Raw genomic sequence first — 16848 nt, forward strand, 5'->3', positions numbered from 1 at the left:
CTCACATTCTAAGATAATGAAAATGTTGTACGGATTCTGTCTTCTCTACGGCAAACCCGTATGGAACGTAAACCGTCGATACATTGAGTCTAGAGGTTGTCACCCATGAATCAGCGACAGAATGCCGGTCAATGCGAGTCAGACTGTGCGCCCAAACTCGCCTGCTATCCCTGATGAAGGTACATTCGTCCGAATATCCAAATAGATCTTTTTTGAGCCACGCAGTAACATGGTTGAAAGCTGGAGCGAACAGGAAAGACAAGGGTTACCGACGCTATGCTTCCAACGTCGAACGGGCCTTGTCTCTCTTTGACACCGCACTTCAGGAATGGGCAGACTATATTGCCTTCCTAGGACGTCTGTTGAAGGTAATGTGCCCACTCACAGATAAATTCTCTCGGCCTAAACCCATGCGTTAGGCACTTCAATCGAAACCGTCTGGTACCACCGATGTGCCACATAAAGCGCTTGTAGCCAAGCGTTTATCACAATGTTTGGATCCACCGCTTCCTTCGGGAGTCCACCAAAAGGCGTTGGAAGTATATGCCTATGTATTTTCTACTTTGGACGTAAGTTAAAACCTCTATTTCTTGCCGCATTATCTGAAAATCAACTGAGTAGAGAGATGGTCTCTCACGAGATCTACCACTCTATCTCCCTGGACTGGCGCCTACGTTGTCATTCGCATCACTATCGGTGAAGCCGACACTTCTATCGCTATTTGAGACGTTCATTTCACCTCTAGACCCAGTCATGCTACGCTCGGCTCTCAAGGCGATTACCCTGGCCTTACTTCCCGGCCTAGAGGAAGAAACGAGCGAGGAATTTGAACGCACCCTCAGTCTTTTGAACAAGATCAAAAGTGCAGTTGGCCAGGGGCTCGAGCGTAATATTGGTCACTCAAATGTCTCCGGTGATCAGTATTATTGGCAAAGCTTATTTTTAGCCTCTATCACCAGCCCAAGTCGACGTCAGGGTGCTCTGGCGTATATGGTCAGAGAGCTTCCTCCTCTAGGGACATCTATTAGGCCACATCCGGGATCCAATCATGCTGAAGAGTCTGAAATGAGGGGCGTTGGCAGGAAGCTTCCCACCCAGATCGAAGCAGTTACTACACCGGAACCAGGACTCTTAGTTCGCTGTTTTGCTGCAGGCCTCCAAGATGAACAGCTTCTGATCCAAAGAGGCTTCTTGGATCTTTTGGTCACCCATCTACCACTCCATTCTGCTGTACTACGTCAGAAGGTTGTATCTAGAGACCTTGAACTACTTGTTGCAGCAGCGGCGGCCGTCGTGGTACGCAGAGAGATGAGTCTGAACCGTCGATTGTGGACTTGGTTTTTAGGACCAGAAGCATCCTCAGGGCCAGATGATAGCACTTCGAGTTCTCCAGACTCCACTCCAACGATTACTCCTGCAAGAAGTTCCAATCTACAGCTTTCTCAGACGGAATATTTCGAGCGTTACGGACTTGCACCTTTGGTCAGTGGTGTACTAAAAATGGTTGTGGATGATTCTTTAAAGCCCCTGGAGAAAGCTCGTCCATTCCGAATATGTCTCTCTCTAATGGATCGCTGGGAAATTGGCGGGCTTGTGGTTCCACAGATCTTTTTACCAGCAATGGAAAGTGTTTGGCAATACCAGAGATTAGCTCCATCTAAGGAAGCTTTAGAGGAGGTCTTGCGCAGCGCCAACGTTTTCTTTGATGCAATTGAGAGTAGCTTGATCTGGGCCGAGCTGACAAAGATTGTAATCGGAGCACTGAAGACCAAAGATCCTAAGCCTCCAGAAGTCGACTTGTTGAGCCCCAAGGATCGTCTAGATCTTGTGCTGTTCGTCATTACAAATTTCAATATTCGGGAAGAAGAAATGCTGGCCATTCATATACCAATGGTCACCCTAGCTCTGATAATCAGCTTGCGACTTCATTTTGAAGCACCTTCGAACACCTTCAAAGAAAGCGTATTCCCCGTAATCGAAATCGCGTTCGATATTGCGATCCACCTGTTCGATCTTATTCCAGCCAAAATCCTTAAGAGCGGAGAAGAAAAAGAGCCTAAAGCCCGCAGTAATGGACGACAGAAAGATAGCAGCCCTCAAACTCTACAAGAGATTCAGGACTTTTATCACAATTTGCAAAGAGGCTCAGAGGATGCAACCCCACCCCTTGACAACACGAACGTAAGAGATCTGCTACTGCACAATGCCACTCAGGTTGTTGCCCATGGACTTGAAGTGCCCATCCAGGTAGCTTACCTGGAGAAGGAGGTAGCTTTTCTTGATAAGCTCCTACGCAAAGCACGAGTTTCCAGTCTGGAAGACGACGAGGAGCCCGATAACGGGGCGCTGGTACCGGTAATGTCAAGTCTTTCAACGGCCTTAGATGCAGGTGTCGCCAAGAATGGAATTGAAATGTTGCCTTTTCCTACTCTTGCAGTACTGGTCTCCACTCTCGAAATGATGAGCAATGCATCGCCTTCGAAGGCGTGGAATTCCAACCATCGCGTACGACAAATACTCCCAAACCTTTTGACCGGCCTTTGGACGTACATATCTCCTGCTAGACCTAGACATAGCGTTGAGGCAGTCCGTTGTCTTTGGCGAGTTCACTCAGTATCGCCAGATGTACGACTTGTAGAGGGGTCAATTGCTACCCTCATGTTACAGGATGAGGATGGCCATAGAGCTCAGAACGTAAAGATTGAGGGTGCCCGTCGATTCGCTACCGTGTGGGCTCATAGCGGCTCGACTGCAAAAATACCAACTGATCGTCGTCTGAACTCGGGACGTTCTCTGCACCAATCAGGCAAAAGAATCAAGGAGCCAATTGTACTAGCGCAGCCGTTGCTACTTCTTCTTGACTCGCTCTTTGATCCAAAAACTGAACTGTTCATGTTCACTGTGAGCTGGTTGCAGTCGCTTTCAAGCATACAACTGTCAGTCTCCAGTACGTCTTCCGTGATAGAAGAAGAGCTTACAATTTCCTTATAGGATTATCGACTTTTTGATTGATCGCCTTGATGCTTCGCCATACTTAGCACATGAGAGATACTCAGCTGCACGGACCGATGAACAGGAAATATTGGACAAAACCGGTGCTTCGCTCGAAGTTGATGACTGCTTGTATTATCTCCAGACTATCCTCAACATAACCAAGCATTCCACAGCGAACATTAGTGCGTCGCTCGCTGGGAAGTTGAACGCCACGAATACAAACAGGGACAAGCACACCGAAGAAGCAGGAGTCTCCGGACCAGTCAAAGTCATCGTAGATATTGAGGAACCGGCTATGACTGTTCAGTCTTATTTGACCCAAGTTTGTATGAGAATTCTGGAGGACCACCACCAGGAGCAACACGGTGGTGTCCGCCAGAGGATTTCAGTTCTACAGCAAACCTCGGCGTCTCTTCTGAAGCAATTGCTACTTGCTCCCTCTTCTACTATGCTAGTGGCGATGAACCTAGAGGAATCTCTGATTGGAATGCTATCGCGGGCCGTTGAGCAATCGGACAACATGCTTCAATTGCCATTGATGGATGTTATCTTAATCATCCTAAAAACGCGAATGACCAAAAATGATGCTCTGTTCACCCCTCATCGAAGACCCACCTCCCGGGACACCATTCGCAGTGCTTCTCAACTATCTGTCTCTACAGAGAAGAGTGATAAAGACAATATATCTGTTGAACCATTTATACAGACCTCAGCTCTGCTAGACTGTTTGACATTCGGCATCAGCTCCCCGAGTAATCATCCGATTCTTGAGCTATGGATACGGTTCTTAGACAATTGCTTACCCTTCTACAGCAGTAATGCATTTCAGGTTCTCATGCCCCTCGTCGACACTTTCAGTAGAAGCATTGAATCGGTCTTTCAAGATTTGCAAGCTGTGTTTGCCGGCACTTCACGCGGACCGCATGGTGCTGGTGAGCCGATCACTGTTCTCAATGCGCTCCTTGGCGGTCTCGAACAGGTTCTTGCAAGAGGCCATGATCAGCTACTGCAGGATGAGGGGCACTCGGTAGCTATCAAGAGTCCGGAGCAGGTACAAGGCTTCTTCGGCAATATGGTCTCAGGAGTATTTGCTTCCGAGGCGCAGAAGTCGAGGCCAACCACCGCTAACAATCGTCTGACTGTCTTGCTCTGCTTCAAAGATGCAGTGAGGGTTTCCTTCAATATGTGGTCCTGGGGAGACAGTGGATTAGGAAGCTCGCCACGGAATGCCTCTGCATCGTTCAGCTACATGTCAATACGATTGAGAAATCGCACTCGCCGGATATTGGAGCACCTATTCGCAGCAGAGGCTTTAGAATGTTTGGAGACTCTTGTTGAGTTTTGGCACAAAACAGAAGCAGAAGGCGGCATGGTCGAATCGAGCACTGTCTTCAATCTGCTGCATGCTCTGGAGGCATCAAGACCAAAGAACACAATCCCAGCTCTATTCAACGCAATGTATAGCCGGACCAACCCGAACGTGCTAGATCCCATACGGAAATCAACTTTGACATCTGAGCTATCTGATATTAACCTTGCTATATTCCTTGTAGCATACACAAGGTCAATGGAAGACGACGCACTGGATGAAATATGGACTGACTGTATGACCTTCTTGAGAGATGTTCTTGGCAATCCGCTGCCTCACAGGCAGACTTTGCCAATCTTACTAGAGTTCACCGCAATACTCGGCGAAAAGATTGACAATACCAACTTTGGAGAGCAACGCAAAATGCGACGAGACATTGGAGTAAGTCGTTGAGCGACGGTGTTTCTGGAAAAGGATTGCTGATGTGCACACAGGATCTCTTCGTTCGCCTGCTTGCTGCTACATTCACAATCAAACCGCTGGCATTCTCCCAAGATTTACCCCTATCGACGAATGAAGAGAAAGGTCTCCATCACCCTTCAGACTTCCCTGAACCCCCAAGACCTAATGAACCAGAAGACGTTGTCGCCATCATCGCTTCGATCTTGCCCAAGATTTCAAAGATTCTGGTTGATACAGACCGAATAACTGCAGCTACAACGACGATATCTACGCAGGTACTTACGCCGACCTTCCGTTGGAAGACGTTCCCGCGAAACGTCACGGGAAGCCTACTTGATATAATGAGAACAATGTCGCGAATTCCCGAAGCCTCAAAATCTTGGAGAAAAGACGTTGCGGAAGCATTCAATGACCCAAGGTTTTTCCACACCAACTCTTTGGACCTCGTCTGGAACGGTTGGGCGCCAATACTGCGACAGTGGACGCTCCTAGACAAAGAACGGATGCCAGAACTGCTGTCCCGTCTCTCATCTCCGACGTCGGCGGGTATAATGTTCGGTGTTGGAGCTTCTTCGGCCAGGCTAGAAGCGGACCGAAAGACACAGCTCAACCTTCGCAGGATAGCCACTCTGATGCTATCTGCCGACAACGATATGTTCGTCGTGAATCTGGGCGGCCTTCAGGAGAAGGTTGTCGATTTGATGACGGCCACGGCCGCTTCTTCGCCCTCATCAATAACGCGATCTGAGGTCTACATGGTTCTTCGGGCGCTCATTCTGAAGACCTCGCCAGTGCACTTGGCATCATTCTGGCCTATCGTCAACGCCGAATTATACGACGCGCTGTCGTCCTTATACCCTACGGAGACCCATGACACATACAATACATCATGCGTGCTACAAGCGGCAAAGCTCCTGGACACTCTGTTGACAATAGCACCAGACGACTTTCAACTACGCGAATGGCTTTTCGTCACTGACACCATAGACGCCGTATACAGGCCGTCAGACTGGCGGCCCGTTGCCCTTGTCGATGGATTGGCAGAGACTCTGGACTCCCGTGCAGGCGCGCCACACAGTGGCATCAACCCGCTCGCCGGCGCGCAACAGGGGTTGCGCAAGCCGTTACTTACAAGCGCAGTTGTGGGCGACGTCCCCATGGAAAGCATGGTCGATCGGGTTCTTCGCCCATTTCTTCGCCAGCTGTCTATCAACGCTTTTGAGAGCACTTACAGGATGGAGGCGCCGGACCGCCAGGCGTGTTGCGATGATCTTCTACATGACCTATTTGACGAAAGTACGCTGGTCTAGGGTTCTCCAAAGGTGATGATGGCAAGGGGCGAATATCTTTTTCAGTGTGAAAGATGCACCTTCTGGGTTTAGGTGGCGTATAATATCTTAGTGATGATACCCAAGAAATAGAAATTTGCGATTCATCTCAGAGTAGCATCGTGTGAAGGACACGGACACATTCCATTCATGTGCGGAGTTCTATCACTTCACCACTCATCCATTATGATCCTAAAAGCTATCCTGCCTACCCGCTTGTTGCAGCGCTATCGCACATACATTTCGCATCAGCCAAACATATTCAAATACACCAAATCATCCAGAGTACGGTACGGTCAAAGTTCTATCAGCTGTTCCTCCACTTGCTTTGGTTGCGGTTGATGGGTCGGAGCTGCAGGGAAAGAATCTGGCGTATATGCATTCATCGATGGGTAAGGTGCGTTGTATCTTTGCGATGGCTGCACGGCGGGAGTTTGCTGTTGTTGCCAGTACGGTTGTTGTTGTTGTGGCTGAAGTGGTGGAAGGGCATGCTGTTGAGGTGGATAGGTTTGCTGTTGTTGGGCCAAACTTGGGTGACTCTGTTCTGGAGATGGTGCCGAGGCGTAATTGCTGCGGTTCGCTTGCTGTTGTGGATACGACTGAGAAGGTGAGATCTGCGGTTGGCTTTGGTTGTAATATGCTGCGGCTGGATCTTCCGTGGTAGGCGTTTGAGGAGGCGGTTCCATTGGTGATGGTTGGTACTGTTGGTGGTTTTGAGGCTGACTAGGAGGGTAGTAGGAGGGCTCCTGCATCTGATTTGGCGAGCGTGGGTAGCCTTGTAGGCTGGACGCTCGTTGAGGTGCTTGGGCGTTGTGCTGCAAGCGTTGATCGTAACTAGATGATGTATTCGAAGGTGCCCTGTCACGTTGTGTATATTGCGACTGAGGCGGAGGGTAGTTGCTGTACTGCGGTTGCGGAGGAGCATATGTATCGATCTGTGGTGGCGCGCCGTTCATGTTGTAGTAGCTCTCTGCTCCACCCTGGCCACTTGGCGCTTCTGTAGGTATCGTAGGATACATTGATTGTGCTGCATGTGATCTGACCCCATAGCCTCCTAGACTATGCTGGCTGTAAGTGTTCGAGAGACGGTCTTCCAACATTCGGTCATAGTACCGAACAACAGTGGCTAGCTTAGAGTGCAGATCGAGGAGAGTATCTGAGTATGTCAGTGGGGGTTGCTTTGTCCAGATTCCGGCACTCACCGTGTTTACTCATGGTCTCCCCGTATGATCTCGCAAGCTTTGGCCTCAAAGCTCCGATGCCTTCGTATAACTCCTGGATTTGAGGCTCTCTTAACACCGTACCGGGTGGTTGATGCTGCAAACGATCGACAAGGGTGGAAAAGAGATTAATGTTTTCGGCTTCAACCGGAGTCAGCTCATATTTATTGTTTGGCATTACCACGTCCATATTTGCAGTTGATGTGTTACTTGAGGCCTGCTTCTTCAAATTGGCAGCGTGCCTTTTCTTTTGCTCCTCCATCTCTTTGATTGACGCTGCAATCGCGGCTTTCAAATCAGGATCTTCCTCCTCTTCTGGGGGCTTCGCAGTCTTTGAGGGTCCGTCGGTTATTGGAGACTTTCGTTGCACTTGCAATTGAGATTGGGGGACGTATCCAGCGCCAGAGTGTCCTTTGACTTCCTCAAGGCTCATCTGTAGCGCTCTCTTCAGATCATCATCAAATCCTTCATCGACGCGGGCATCACGGGGCTGCATCGGACTACGGTGTCTTATTATGCTTGCGTTCCCTTTGGCAAGTGATCGTTCTGGAAGAGGCCCGGTGCGAGACTTGTCAGTCAACTTGGCGTAGCATCCGTCGTCGACCCTCACAGCTTGCATGATTCCCAGATGGGGCAATGGTATCGTTTTGGTAGAGCATTGAGCATCGAAAACGTTCCCACAGTTCCGGCAATGATGCTTTCGATTCGTGAAGCTGAATGCTGTTCGACATCGCATGCAGACGTCCGAGTCTATCCACTCAGGTGGCTGTTTCGCGAATCAGCTTTTCACTATGACTCTTAACACAGCATCACTTACAGCGCTGCTGTCGAGCATACTGCTGGACATTTCGACCTTTGGAGGAAACCGAAAGCCTTCTCTTTGAAGTGTCCTATAAGTTTCTCCTATGTAGGATGCATCGCTCCGGCCTTCTGTACCACTCGCCCAGACCTGTAAAAGTTCTAGGATCTTGGTCTTTACGTCGTCGTTAGGTGCAGCACTACCATATGCTTTTAATAAGGACGTCAGATTGTCCATAAATTCTCTAGAGGCAATCTCTGCCAAGAAGTGCGATCCTCCATTCTTGACACATGTGTCCGTAAGCTGCAAATTCTGTCAGTTCCACACGAGGACAGCTCAAGAATCTCGATTTGTTGGGAAGCCTACCTTCAAGGTGGCCAACTGAACATTCGGATTCTTGTGCCCTATTCGTCGCTTCAGCGATCTCATAGCCTCCTTTGGCTGAACACTCTTTGAGCGAATAATGTCGGAGACCTCTAAATTCAAAGCAATGTCCTCCAAACTGGAAGAAGTCGCCTTTTCGATCTGCTCATCGAGGGCGGAGTTGGATGCAAACCAGCTCGCCATGGTGCTGTGAATGTCCCAAGCTAAATATAAAAGGCCGGTGGCTCTGGACGAATGTTTACAGTCCTCTGTTGTAGCGACCTTCTGTTGTGCTTCGGGAAAGATGATGCTTGAGGTTGGACGAGTGGGCAAGCTGTCTAGGATGTCAGGTAAATGGTCCAGGCTGTCGTTGAATCGACCGAGACTCTCAAGTCTCAAAAAGGCTTGGCATGACGAAGCTTTCGGGGCAAATTTTAGCGCCCGCTGCGGGTAAATTCGAGGTGAAAGTGATGCCTCGTGAAAGATGGTCCAATTCGCTGACAATGGATGCAACAACTCTCATATTGATGCCTATTCTACAAGCACCGACACCGACGAACCACTCCAAGCAACACATTACAGAGGAACCACAGTGCTTTGAAATTCCAATGTTCTAGCGGGCGGTGACGTCCATGAAGCAGGCAGACTTACCACCCTCATCATATTGCCATTCGCTTTCAACCACTCTCCGCCTTCATCTGCGGGGACCGCTATGGATACAGGCCTTAAGTGTCTGGACCTCCGGTGATCCTGAATACGGGCGAGGTATTGACTATCTACCATGACCATCAAAGACCCTCCCATCGGTCGTGTCTTTCCACAATTCAATGCGCATGTGCCGTTGAATCGACAGAGCGCTGTCTATCCAAGTTCACCAAGCTGGACTGATAGTCAACGCACCAACTCCACTATGAACGTCATTGGTCCATCCAACGCCCGGTTTTCACATATCAAGGATCTACAGGGGAAGGCGAACGCTTCCGTCAGGAATATTGACCCTCGCATGCCAGTACGTCAACCCTACAATGACCTATCCATCTTTCTGAGTATTCATCCCTTTGCTTGAGCCTTTACTTACACGAACTAGCTTCGCTCCCTGTTGAGCCTTGCGCAGCAATCTACAGGCCAGGTCGGGACGGATGTTAGCTTCAAGCGGCCTGATAGGGCATATGTGGAATACCTCGTTAGCTCAGAACTGCTACTCAACATCATACCAAAGCACAAAGACTTTCCCACTGCGAATAGTGGCAGAGGAGATTGGCAACAGATATACAAATCCTTGCGGAAGGTCAGTGAGGAGACCCTTTAATCATGCCTTTATTCATGCGCGAACTAACCTCCGAGAGACTGCGAGTCACGGATAGAAATGCTGACTATGCTTGCAGCAAAATGCGACGCAGCATGAAATGTTGAAGCAGATATATAACGTAATTGTCCACGACAATACTAAGAGCGGTGTGAGACCGTCAGATCAATATTCGTCGTCGCGTCGTTCGTCAACGTATTCCGAGACAGGCCAACTCTCCAATGTCTATCAACGACCTCTTTCAATGCCGGACACCCCAAATACGAGTAATAGAGCGACGGATGAGCTGTTCCTGCCGTCATCGCAAACAACGCCTCAAATCTCTGGGCCGTATCAACCCCAGCCACAGGCGGCATCAACACAGCAAAGGGACCGGCCAATCGTGCGTCCCAAGCCTTTGGGACTTCAAGCCGGATCAAACTCTCGTGGTGTATCTCCTCGCCCTACCTCTGACGATGCTCTTGCCGAGCGCTTTTCCCAACTCAGAGTACAGAGAAAGAATGTGCCAGCAGGGCCTGCGGAAGGACGGCGCAGCGTATCACAAAATGGCTTTGTCGAGATACCTTCTCCTACTGAATATACGCCGTCATCTTCTGAGGACTCGTCTTCCCTTGCCTACATTCCTCCACAGTCCGGAGGGCCACCTGCACCTGGAAAGCCTTCCGGGCCGCGTGACATGCAACTACCCACATTTCCTCCACCTCCAAAATTTCCTCCACCACCTCCAAAGATACCTCTGAGCCTCGAAACTGAGACTCAATTACCAAGAGCACCGAGCCCTGCCTATAATCCTTCCAAAAGCGTCGTTAAGAATAACATGCCCACATTCAATTCACACTCTCCGCAGTCTGGCAAACGCCTTTCTGGGCAGTTTTCGTCAGCGACTGTTTATTCTCAATCTACGAGATCGAGCGCGAGCTTTGAAGGGGTCCCACTTGCGCAGACCCTGTCTGCAGAGGTGCGTTACAAATCGACAGTCTCGGCACCTGAGCTTTATGAGCGTCTTCAGACTTCCAGTATTCTTCTGATTGATATTCGGGGTCGTGAAGATTTTGACCAAGGCCACATTTTTGCTAAATCAATCATGTGCGTCGAGCCTTTGGGTCTAAAAGCAGGGCTTTCGGCCGAAGAGTTAGAAGAACGACTGGTAGTATCGCCTGAAGTTGAGTTGTCTCTTTTTGAGCGGAGAGACGAATTCGATCTAGTTGTCTACTATGATCGAAAGACCTCTTCGACTGGGTTCCTTGCTGGCCCTCCCACCGGGACTGAGGCTGATGCATTGAGAGCTCTTCATGATACACTGTACGAATTCAATGCATACAAGCCGCTGCGCAGACCACCCGTAATGCTGAAAGGGGGCCTTGTTGCCTGGGCTGAGCTTGTGGGCCCTCAAGCTCTTGTTAGTTCGAACACTGCTGCTTTGGTTGGGTCTCGAACGGTGTCAAGAAAACCAGGAAGGCCAATAGGGCGCGTGCCCATGGCGAGTGCGAACTCGAGCTTAGAGGTGCGAAAGCGTAGACTTAGAGATCAGAAGCCACTCAACCCCGATGAAGAGAAGTCGTGGCTCGAGACAGCATCGAGAGAGGAGGTCGACCCAGCAGACTATCGACACGCCCAAAGCGATGGAGATACAGATTCGAATAGCGACGAGCCCATGTCACCGTTCATTCATACTTATGAGGATTTCCTAAGAAGGTTCCCCGAAGTCTCAGCAGAGCGGCAGTCAATGATGGTCTCATTGCCTCCACCGCCACCACGATCACGACAGCCAATGCCGCCGCCTCCACCACGATCATTACCTACTGTACCGTCACGGCCAGCTCCTGCAGTTCCACGGCCCAGCTACAGTGGTGTATCAGAACGAGAATCAACACAATTCTCTCCCGCTTCCCGACACTCGTCATCTAGACAACATCCGCTATACACGTCGAGATCGATCTCTCATTACCTAAAACTCCCAAGGACTGGCCTCATCAACTTTAGTGTGACCTGCTACATGAATGCCACCATTCAGTGCCTTCTAGCCACCATACCCCTCTCGCATTATTTCCTAGACAACAAATGGAAGGATCAAACTCAGAAGAACTGGAAAGGCTCTAACGGTATCATGCCAGGCATCTACGCAAATCTCATTCGTAGCCTCTGGAAAGATGACGTCCAAGCTATTCGTCCAAGCTCCTTGCGTAGCTTCTGTGCTCGACTCAACAAGGAATGGGGTGTGGACCGCCAGCAGGACGCCAAGGAATTTTTTGATTTCCTAGTTGACTGCTTGCACGAAGATCTCAATGAGAATTGGAATCGTACTCCCTTGCGACCCCTTACTTTGAGAGAAGAGATGGACCGCGAGCGTATGCCTATCCAGACAGTCTCGAAGATAGAGTGGAACCGCTACACGCACCGCGAGAAATCCTGGATCTCCGACCTCTTCGCGGGCCAACACGCTTCGCGGCTCCGTTGTACGACTTGTCAGAGTACCTCCACCACCTACGAGGCCTTCTATAGCATTAGTGTTGAGATCCCACGCTCCTCCGGTAGACGACCCTGGGATATTCACGATTGTTTGCGCAGCTACTGCCAAGAAGAGAGGCTCAGTGGGGACGAAGTGTGGAAGTGCCCACATTGCAAATGTGAGAGGGAGGCGACGAAGCAGATTACCATCACGAGAGCGCCGCAATTCCTGGTGGTGCACTTCAAGCGCTTCGAGATGCAAAAGGGTCAGAGTGCGAAAAAGGTGCACACGCCCATTGGCTTTCCACTGTTTGGCCTGAACATGGAACCCTACATGATTCCTCAAGCCTCCAAAGAAGCTCATGAGTATTCAAGGATGGATGAGCCCATTAGAGATGCAGCAACAACGCCACCTTACCTTTACGATGCTTACGCTGTCATGAGACACATCGGCACTTCGGGAAACGGTGGTCACTATATATCGCTCGTCAGAGACGCCGCGAGAGGGAATATTTGGCGCAAGTTCGACGATGAAAGGGTTACCGATTTTGATCCCAACAAGCTAAAGCCAGATCACAGGCTTCAGAATGAGCAGGCGTATTTGGTTTTCTATGGGAGAGCTGTCGCACGATGATGTTCGATATGGGTTGGGCTGAGTTACGATAGGAGTTGCGAGAGTTTTGGAAGAAACCTCGGGAAGGCTCTCGAAAACGGATTCTGCATTGGGATGGCATTTGGGCCGCAGAGCCCTTTTTTTGTAGCATTTTAGCGTCTCATGACTGACGAGAACCAATCTTGAGCTCATTCAATGGCAGATGCACTTGTCTTTCGTTCTCTACCGCCTCCCACCACCAATCTCCTTGCCCGCCCGGTAACTCGTCACCTTCTCCCACTCCACCTTCTGCCTCGTAACGGGCAACTGCCTCCTGAGACTCTTAAACTCCCCCTCACTCAACCTGCTAAACCCCCGGTTCAGCTCCTCCTGCCACCCCTTCTCGACCTTCGCGATCGTCTTCATGATCTCGCCCGCCGACGCAGCCACCGTGCTAGGCGGAAGCGTCTTGGTCGTGAGCAAGCGCACGTTCCCGTCTTCGTAGTAGTGGACGTCGCACCTGAGGGTGCCGGTCAGCGCGGCGGTGGCCGGGTGGTAGAGGTAGCTCGTCCGGAGGCGGCCGTTCCAGAAGTTGGAGGGGGAGTACTTGTTCGAGACGAGGAGGACGGCGAGGGAGGAGGTGGGGGCGGGGAAGACGGCGTGGGTGGAGGACGGGTAGTGTTCGTGGGCGTGGGTGGCGAGGGTTTTGGAGAGGGAGGTCCTGCGCAAGGCAAAGGGGGGGGTGTTAGTGTCTAGGGTAGCTGCGATACATGTAGCGTGGGCGTGGACGTACACGTACATGAGGTCTGTATGCTCCGACTCGAGAGGGTGCGATTGCACGTCCGACGCTTTCTACCCTCTCGGTCAACTTCCCCCTCTGCCAGGGCTATTATTATACGGCGCGCTCGTACCTGCGTGATAGGATCGAACGCGAACGAGCTCCGGCTCTCGACATCGTAGTATCGCCCGTCTCCGAGCGAGTTGTACGGGCTGATCAGGACCTGAGATTTCCCACGAATCAGACTCCGCTTGTTCTTTCCAACGCGGTTGTAGGACTGTCTGACATTCTTCCCACTACCGGGCAGCTTGACGGTGGTCAGTTGCTCCTCGTTGTACTTCTGGAACGCTGGGCGAGCCTTCTCGAGCAGGGTCGAGTCGTCTTCCGTCAGGGTTTTGATGTCTGGACGGTGTGAGCGGGGGAAACGCAACGTTCGGACGCAGGGTCATGGTGTACCGTTTACAACGTCTGCTAGCTGAGGAAGGAGGTCAGATAGCGTCGACGGAGGACTCAGGCCAAGGGCATACCTCTCCAGGCGGGGCGCCTTCGATGAACGCGGAGATCGCAGAGACGTTGTTTGAGGCCATCGTCAGCCTGGAGATTTATTTGGATTGTTGTTGTTTATGCCGCATGGGCGAATCAGAGGCGGGTTGAAAAGGGAATGTGGTTGTTGAGCGCATGTGCTGTTTGGGGCAGGATCAAAACATTTACGGACTACCAAACGACGAGATGATTGATTGCTACAAAGTTTGGTGATAACCACATCGCAGCAGTGCCATAATCCTAGAACGGTTTTTGTATTATTGATGCAAATAGAATTGTATTGCATGCTCCAAAAAAAAGGGAGTCGCCGATGGGGTATCTAGTAATGATATAAAAGCAAATGGCCGCCATGCACCGTCTACCGGTCACTCAATGCTCATGTTCATCAAGCCGTCGTGAGTGTCAGTCATACCCTGTAATCCGACCCGCTTCGAGGGACCTCCAAGCCCGTTCATGCTGCCGTTGCTCCCTGTACTGCTCACCCTGTCCCCAGAAACGTGGACGCTAGGCATCTCCCGATTGCTCTTCGGGGTGCCCCACCAGCCGCCATCGCGCTGTAAAGGCGACTGGGGAAGAATTGGACTGTTCTGCAGGCTCAACCCTGGCGAGACCGCGCGACGTTTGAAGTAGTTCGGATCGAAATCGTCGTCCCGCATGCGCTTGTTGTTGCCTTTTTTCGGCATCTCGAAAACGGTAGTCTGGGTTGTAGATGCCAGCGACTCCTGTGAGACGGATGGCCTTGCAGTTGTTTGGTGTGGGATTGAAGACTGCAGAGACCCAACGGGAGTGTCCATGTTCATGTCGTCACTCATTCCTGAAGAGCTCTCTCTCGGTATGATCTGCGGTGGAGGTGTTCGCATTCGCTCGTCAAAGTTATTCCAGAAGGTTGAACCTCCGGAATGCCTGATAGCTTGATGTGAGAATGCACTTGAGGAGCGTCGACTGCAATTATCGTCGCCGTTCATTGACGGATCCTCAGAGATGTTCTCCAGACTATCCAATGGACCGGCTGTGGCAGTCAGATTTGGCGACGACGCTGTCGTAGTTGGTTGCGAAGGGTGGAGATTAATATCGCTATCGGCATCACTCTCCCGAACCTGTCGAATCACTTCAGCTTCTCTGCGGACCTCACTGTCGATGGGCGCTCCTTCTTCAAGAAGCGCAGCTCGGATGCGTGCAAAGCCTTTGGGTTTCGGCTAGACATTGTGTGAGCATATGACTACAAAGCATTACAGAACGGATAATTGTGTTTATCACAGGATGCGGACATACCAGCATATTCCCCCTTCGTGTCACTGCCCTTCGAATGACATTCCTCCGATCATCCATAGTTGGTGTCACTGGTGCTGGGATCGGCACCTCCTCATGTGAATGCATCCGAAAAAGCCCCTCGCCATCACTTTGCTCCGCATCAGACAGTTGCATGTCATTGGTGCCCAGACTGAGGCTTTCTCGTCTTGAAATAATCTCTTTCTTTGATGGATCCTCGAGAAAGTATCCTCCATTCATGCTCAGACTGCTCTCAATGCTTCTCAGCAGAGGAGGTGAGGACGGCCCTGGGCTATGCAAGGAGCTTTGTCCACTGGCACTACTTGAGCTCATCCTTTTTCTCCGCGACTTTACCCGATGTCTTTGGTAGCTCATCAATTTTGAAGCTGCGGGAGAGAATGCACCGATCCCGTCTCCACCAGGGCTTGATGCGACTGAGCCGAAGGGATTGCCAAATGCATTTCCGAGCTGATTGATGTGTGGTGTCATGTGAATAGTATCATCGTCTTCTCCGTTGTCCATCACTTCATCTCCATCTGAGGATGTGCTGCCTGAATCGTACTCCATCATACTAGAACTTCCCACAGAACTTGACAGCCCGGTTTTTTCCGCGGTTGCCATCGTAGGCCAAAGCGAGTTTGGTACGCTATTTGGTGATTCTGGAACACTAGGGTTGCTTGGTGGGCTAAAAAGGCCTTTCCGCGGAATCATGCTGCCTCGAGACCCAACAATGGGAGAAGATTCTGGAGACGACTCGGCCAATGTGGAATGATGTAGGTTTGTCGCAGCTCTTGAAAAGTCCATTCCCCGCGATCTCCTGGGTAGCACAGAGGAAGGTGAAGGGTATGACGCTGCTGCTGTTTCTGGTTTGGGCGAGACGGGGACGCGCTTGGTCAAATTTGCTGTACTTGTGCTGCTGATATCTCTGGGTGGCATCTGCAGACTCAGACCACGAGGAACGACACTGGGTCGTTTGGGGGTGACGGGACCGGATGCAACGCTGAGGTCATCCTTGGAGGCCCGCCGAGAGTCGATAAATAATGGAGATGGAGATAGGATTGACTTAAAACCTTGAGAGGACCAAGGTCTGCGTTTCTTGAGTTGTTCCGGGGGGATTTCCAGTAGTTCCAACGCGATGTTCTCGTTGCCCGGTTCGCCGCTGCCATTTTGGGCGTCTGGAAGGGTCATTTGACTTGGCAGCGGCGCCTCGTGCTGGATTTCTACTTCAAAGTCGGACATTATTGAGGTCGAGTCAGTCTCTTTGCTGCAAGTGCCTGTGAAGGTCGCAGACCCAGGCTAGATACTTGCGACATACCTAATGGTGAGGCTTACTTCGAGTTCAAAGCTCACTTTTTCAGGTTCGTCATACGCGCCGTTACCGCGCCGCCAAGTACTCTAACTCTTACTCGTATATACCCGGTAATACCCGCTACCTAG

The 16848-nt window shown here is 50.8% G+C and overlaps 5 protein-coding genes across 5 annotated transcripts; 2 read left to right on the forward strand and 3 right to left on the reverse strand.

Annotated features, from left to right (window-relative positions):
* Positions 1-121: 121 nt before the first annotated feature.
* Positions 122-6075, forward strand: HO133_007947 (uncharacterized protein; the record flags this gene model as incomplete). Its single annotated transcript, XM_037298815.1, has 6 exons — positions 122-179; positions 241-368; positions 420-569; positions 622-2936; positions 2992-4744; positions 4798-6075. The coding sequence occupies 6 exons, from the start codon at positions 122-124 to the stop codon at positions 6073-6075; spliced, it is 5682 nt and encodes a 1893-aa protein (XP_037156151.1).
* Positions 6076-6389: 314 nt separating this feature from the next.
* On the reverse strand, positions 6390-8679 carry HO133_007948 (uncharacterized protein; the record flags this gene model as incomplete). The annotated part of the gene is made up of 4 exons (XM_037298816.1): positions 6390-7249; positions 7296-8079; positions 8131-8415; positions 8479-8679. 4 exons carry the CDS (start codon positions 8677-8679, stop codon positions 6390-6392), a joined length of 2130 nt encoding a protein of 709 aa, XP_037156152.1.
* A 577-nt stretch (positions 8680-9256) lies between these two features.
* HO133_007949 (uncharacterized protein) lies at positions 9257-12863 on the forward strand (the record flags this gene model as incomplete). Its single annotated transcript, XM_037298817.1, has 3 exons — positions 9257-9484; positions 9563-9763; positions 9861-12863. The coding sequence occupies 3 exons, from the start codon at positions 9257-9259 to the stop codon at positions 12861-12863; spliced, it is 3432 nt and encodes a 1143-aa protein (XP_037156153.1).
* Positions 12864-13064: 201 nt separating this feature from the next.
* On the reverse strand, positions 13065-14186 carry HO133_007950 (uncharacterized protein; the record flags this gene model as incomplete). Its single annotated transcript, XM_037298818.1, has 6 exons — positions 13065-13542; positions 13621-13673; positions 13733-13822; positions 13886-14001; positions 14056-14074; positions 14127-14186. 6 exons carry the CDS (start codon positions 14184-14186, stop codon positions 13065-13067), a joined length of 816 nt encoding a protein of 271 aa, XP_037156154.1.
* Positions 14187-14507: 321 nt separating this feature from the next.
* Positions 14508-16650, reverse strand: HO133_007951 (uncharacterized protein; the record flags this gene model as incomplete). Its single annotated transcript, XM_037298819.1, has 2 exons — positions 14508-15338; positions 15415-16650. The coding sequence occupies 2 exons, from the start codon at positions 16648-16650 to the stop codon at positions 14508-14510; spliced, it is 2067 nt and encodes a 688-aa protein (XP_037156155.1).
* Positions 16651-16848: the final 198 nt, after the last annotated feature.

The sequence above is a fragment of the Letharia lupina genome (genome assembly GCF_014066315.1).
Source record: "Letharia lupina isolate WasteWater1 chromosome Unknown contig_4, whole genome shotgun sequence".
In the NCBI taxonomy this organism is placed as follows: domain Eukaryota; kingdom Fungi; phylum Ascomycota; class Lecanoromycetes; order Lecanorales; family Parmeliaceae; genus Letharia; species Letharia lupina.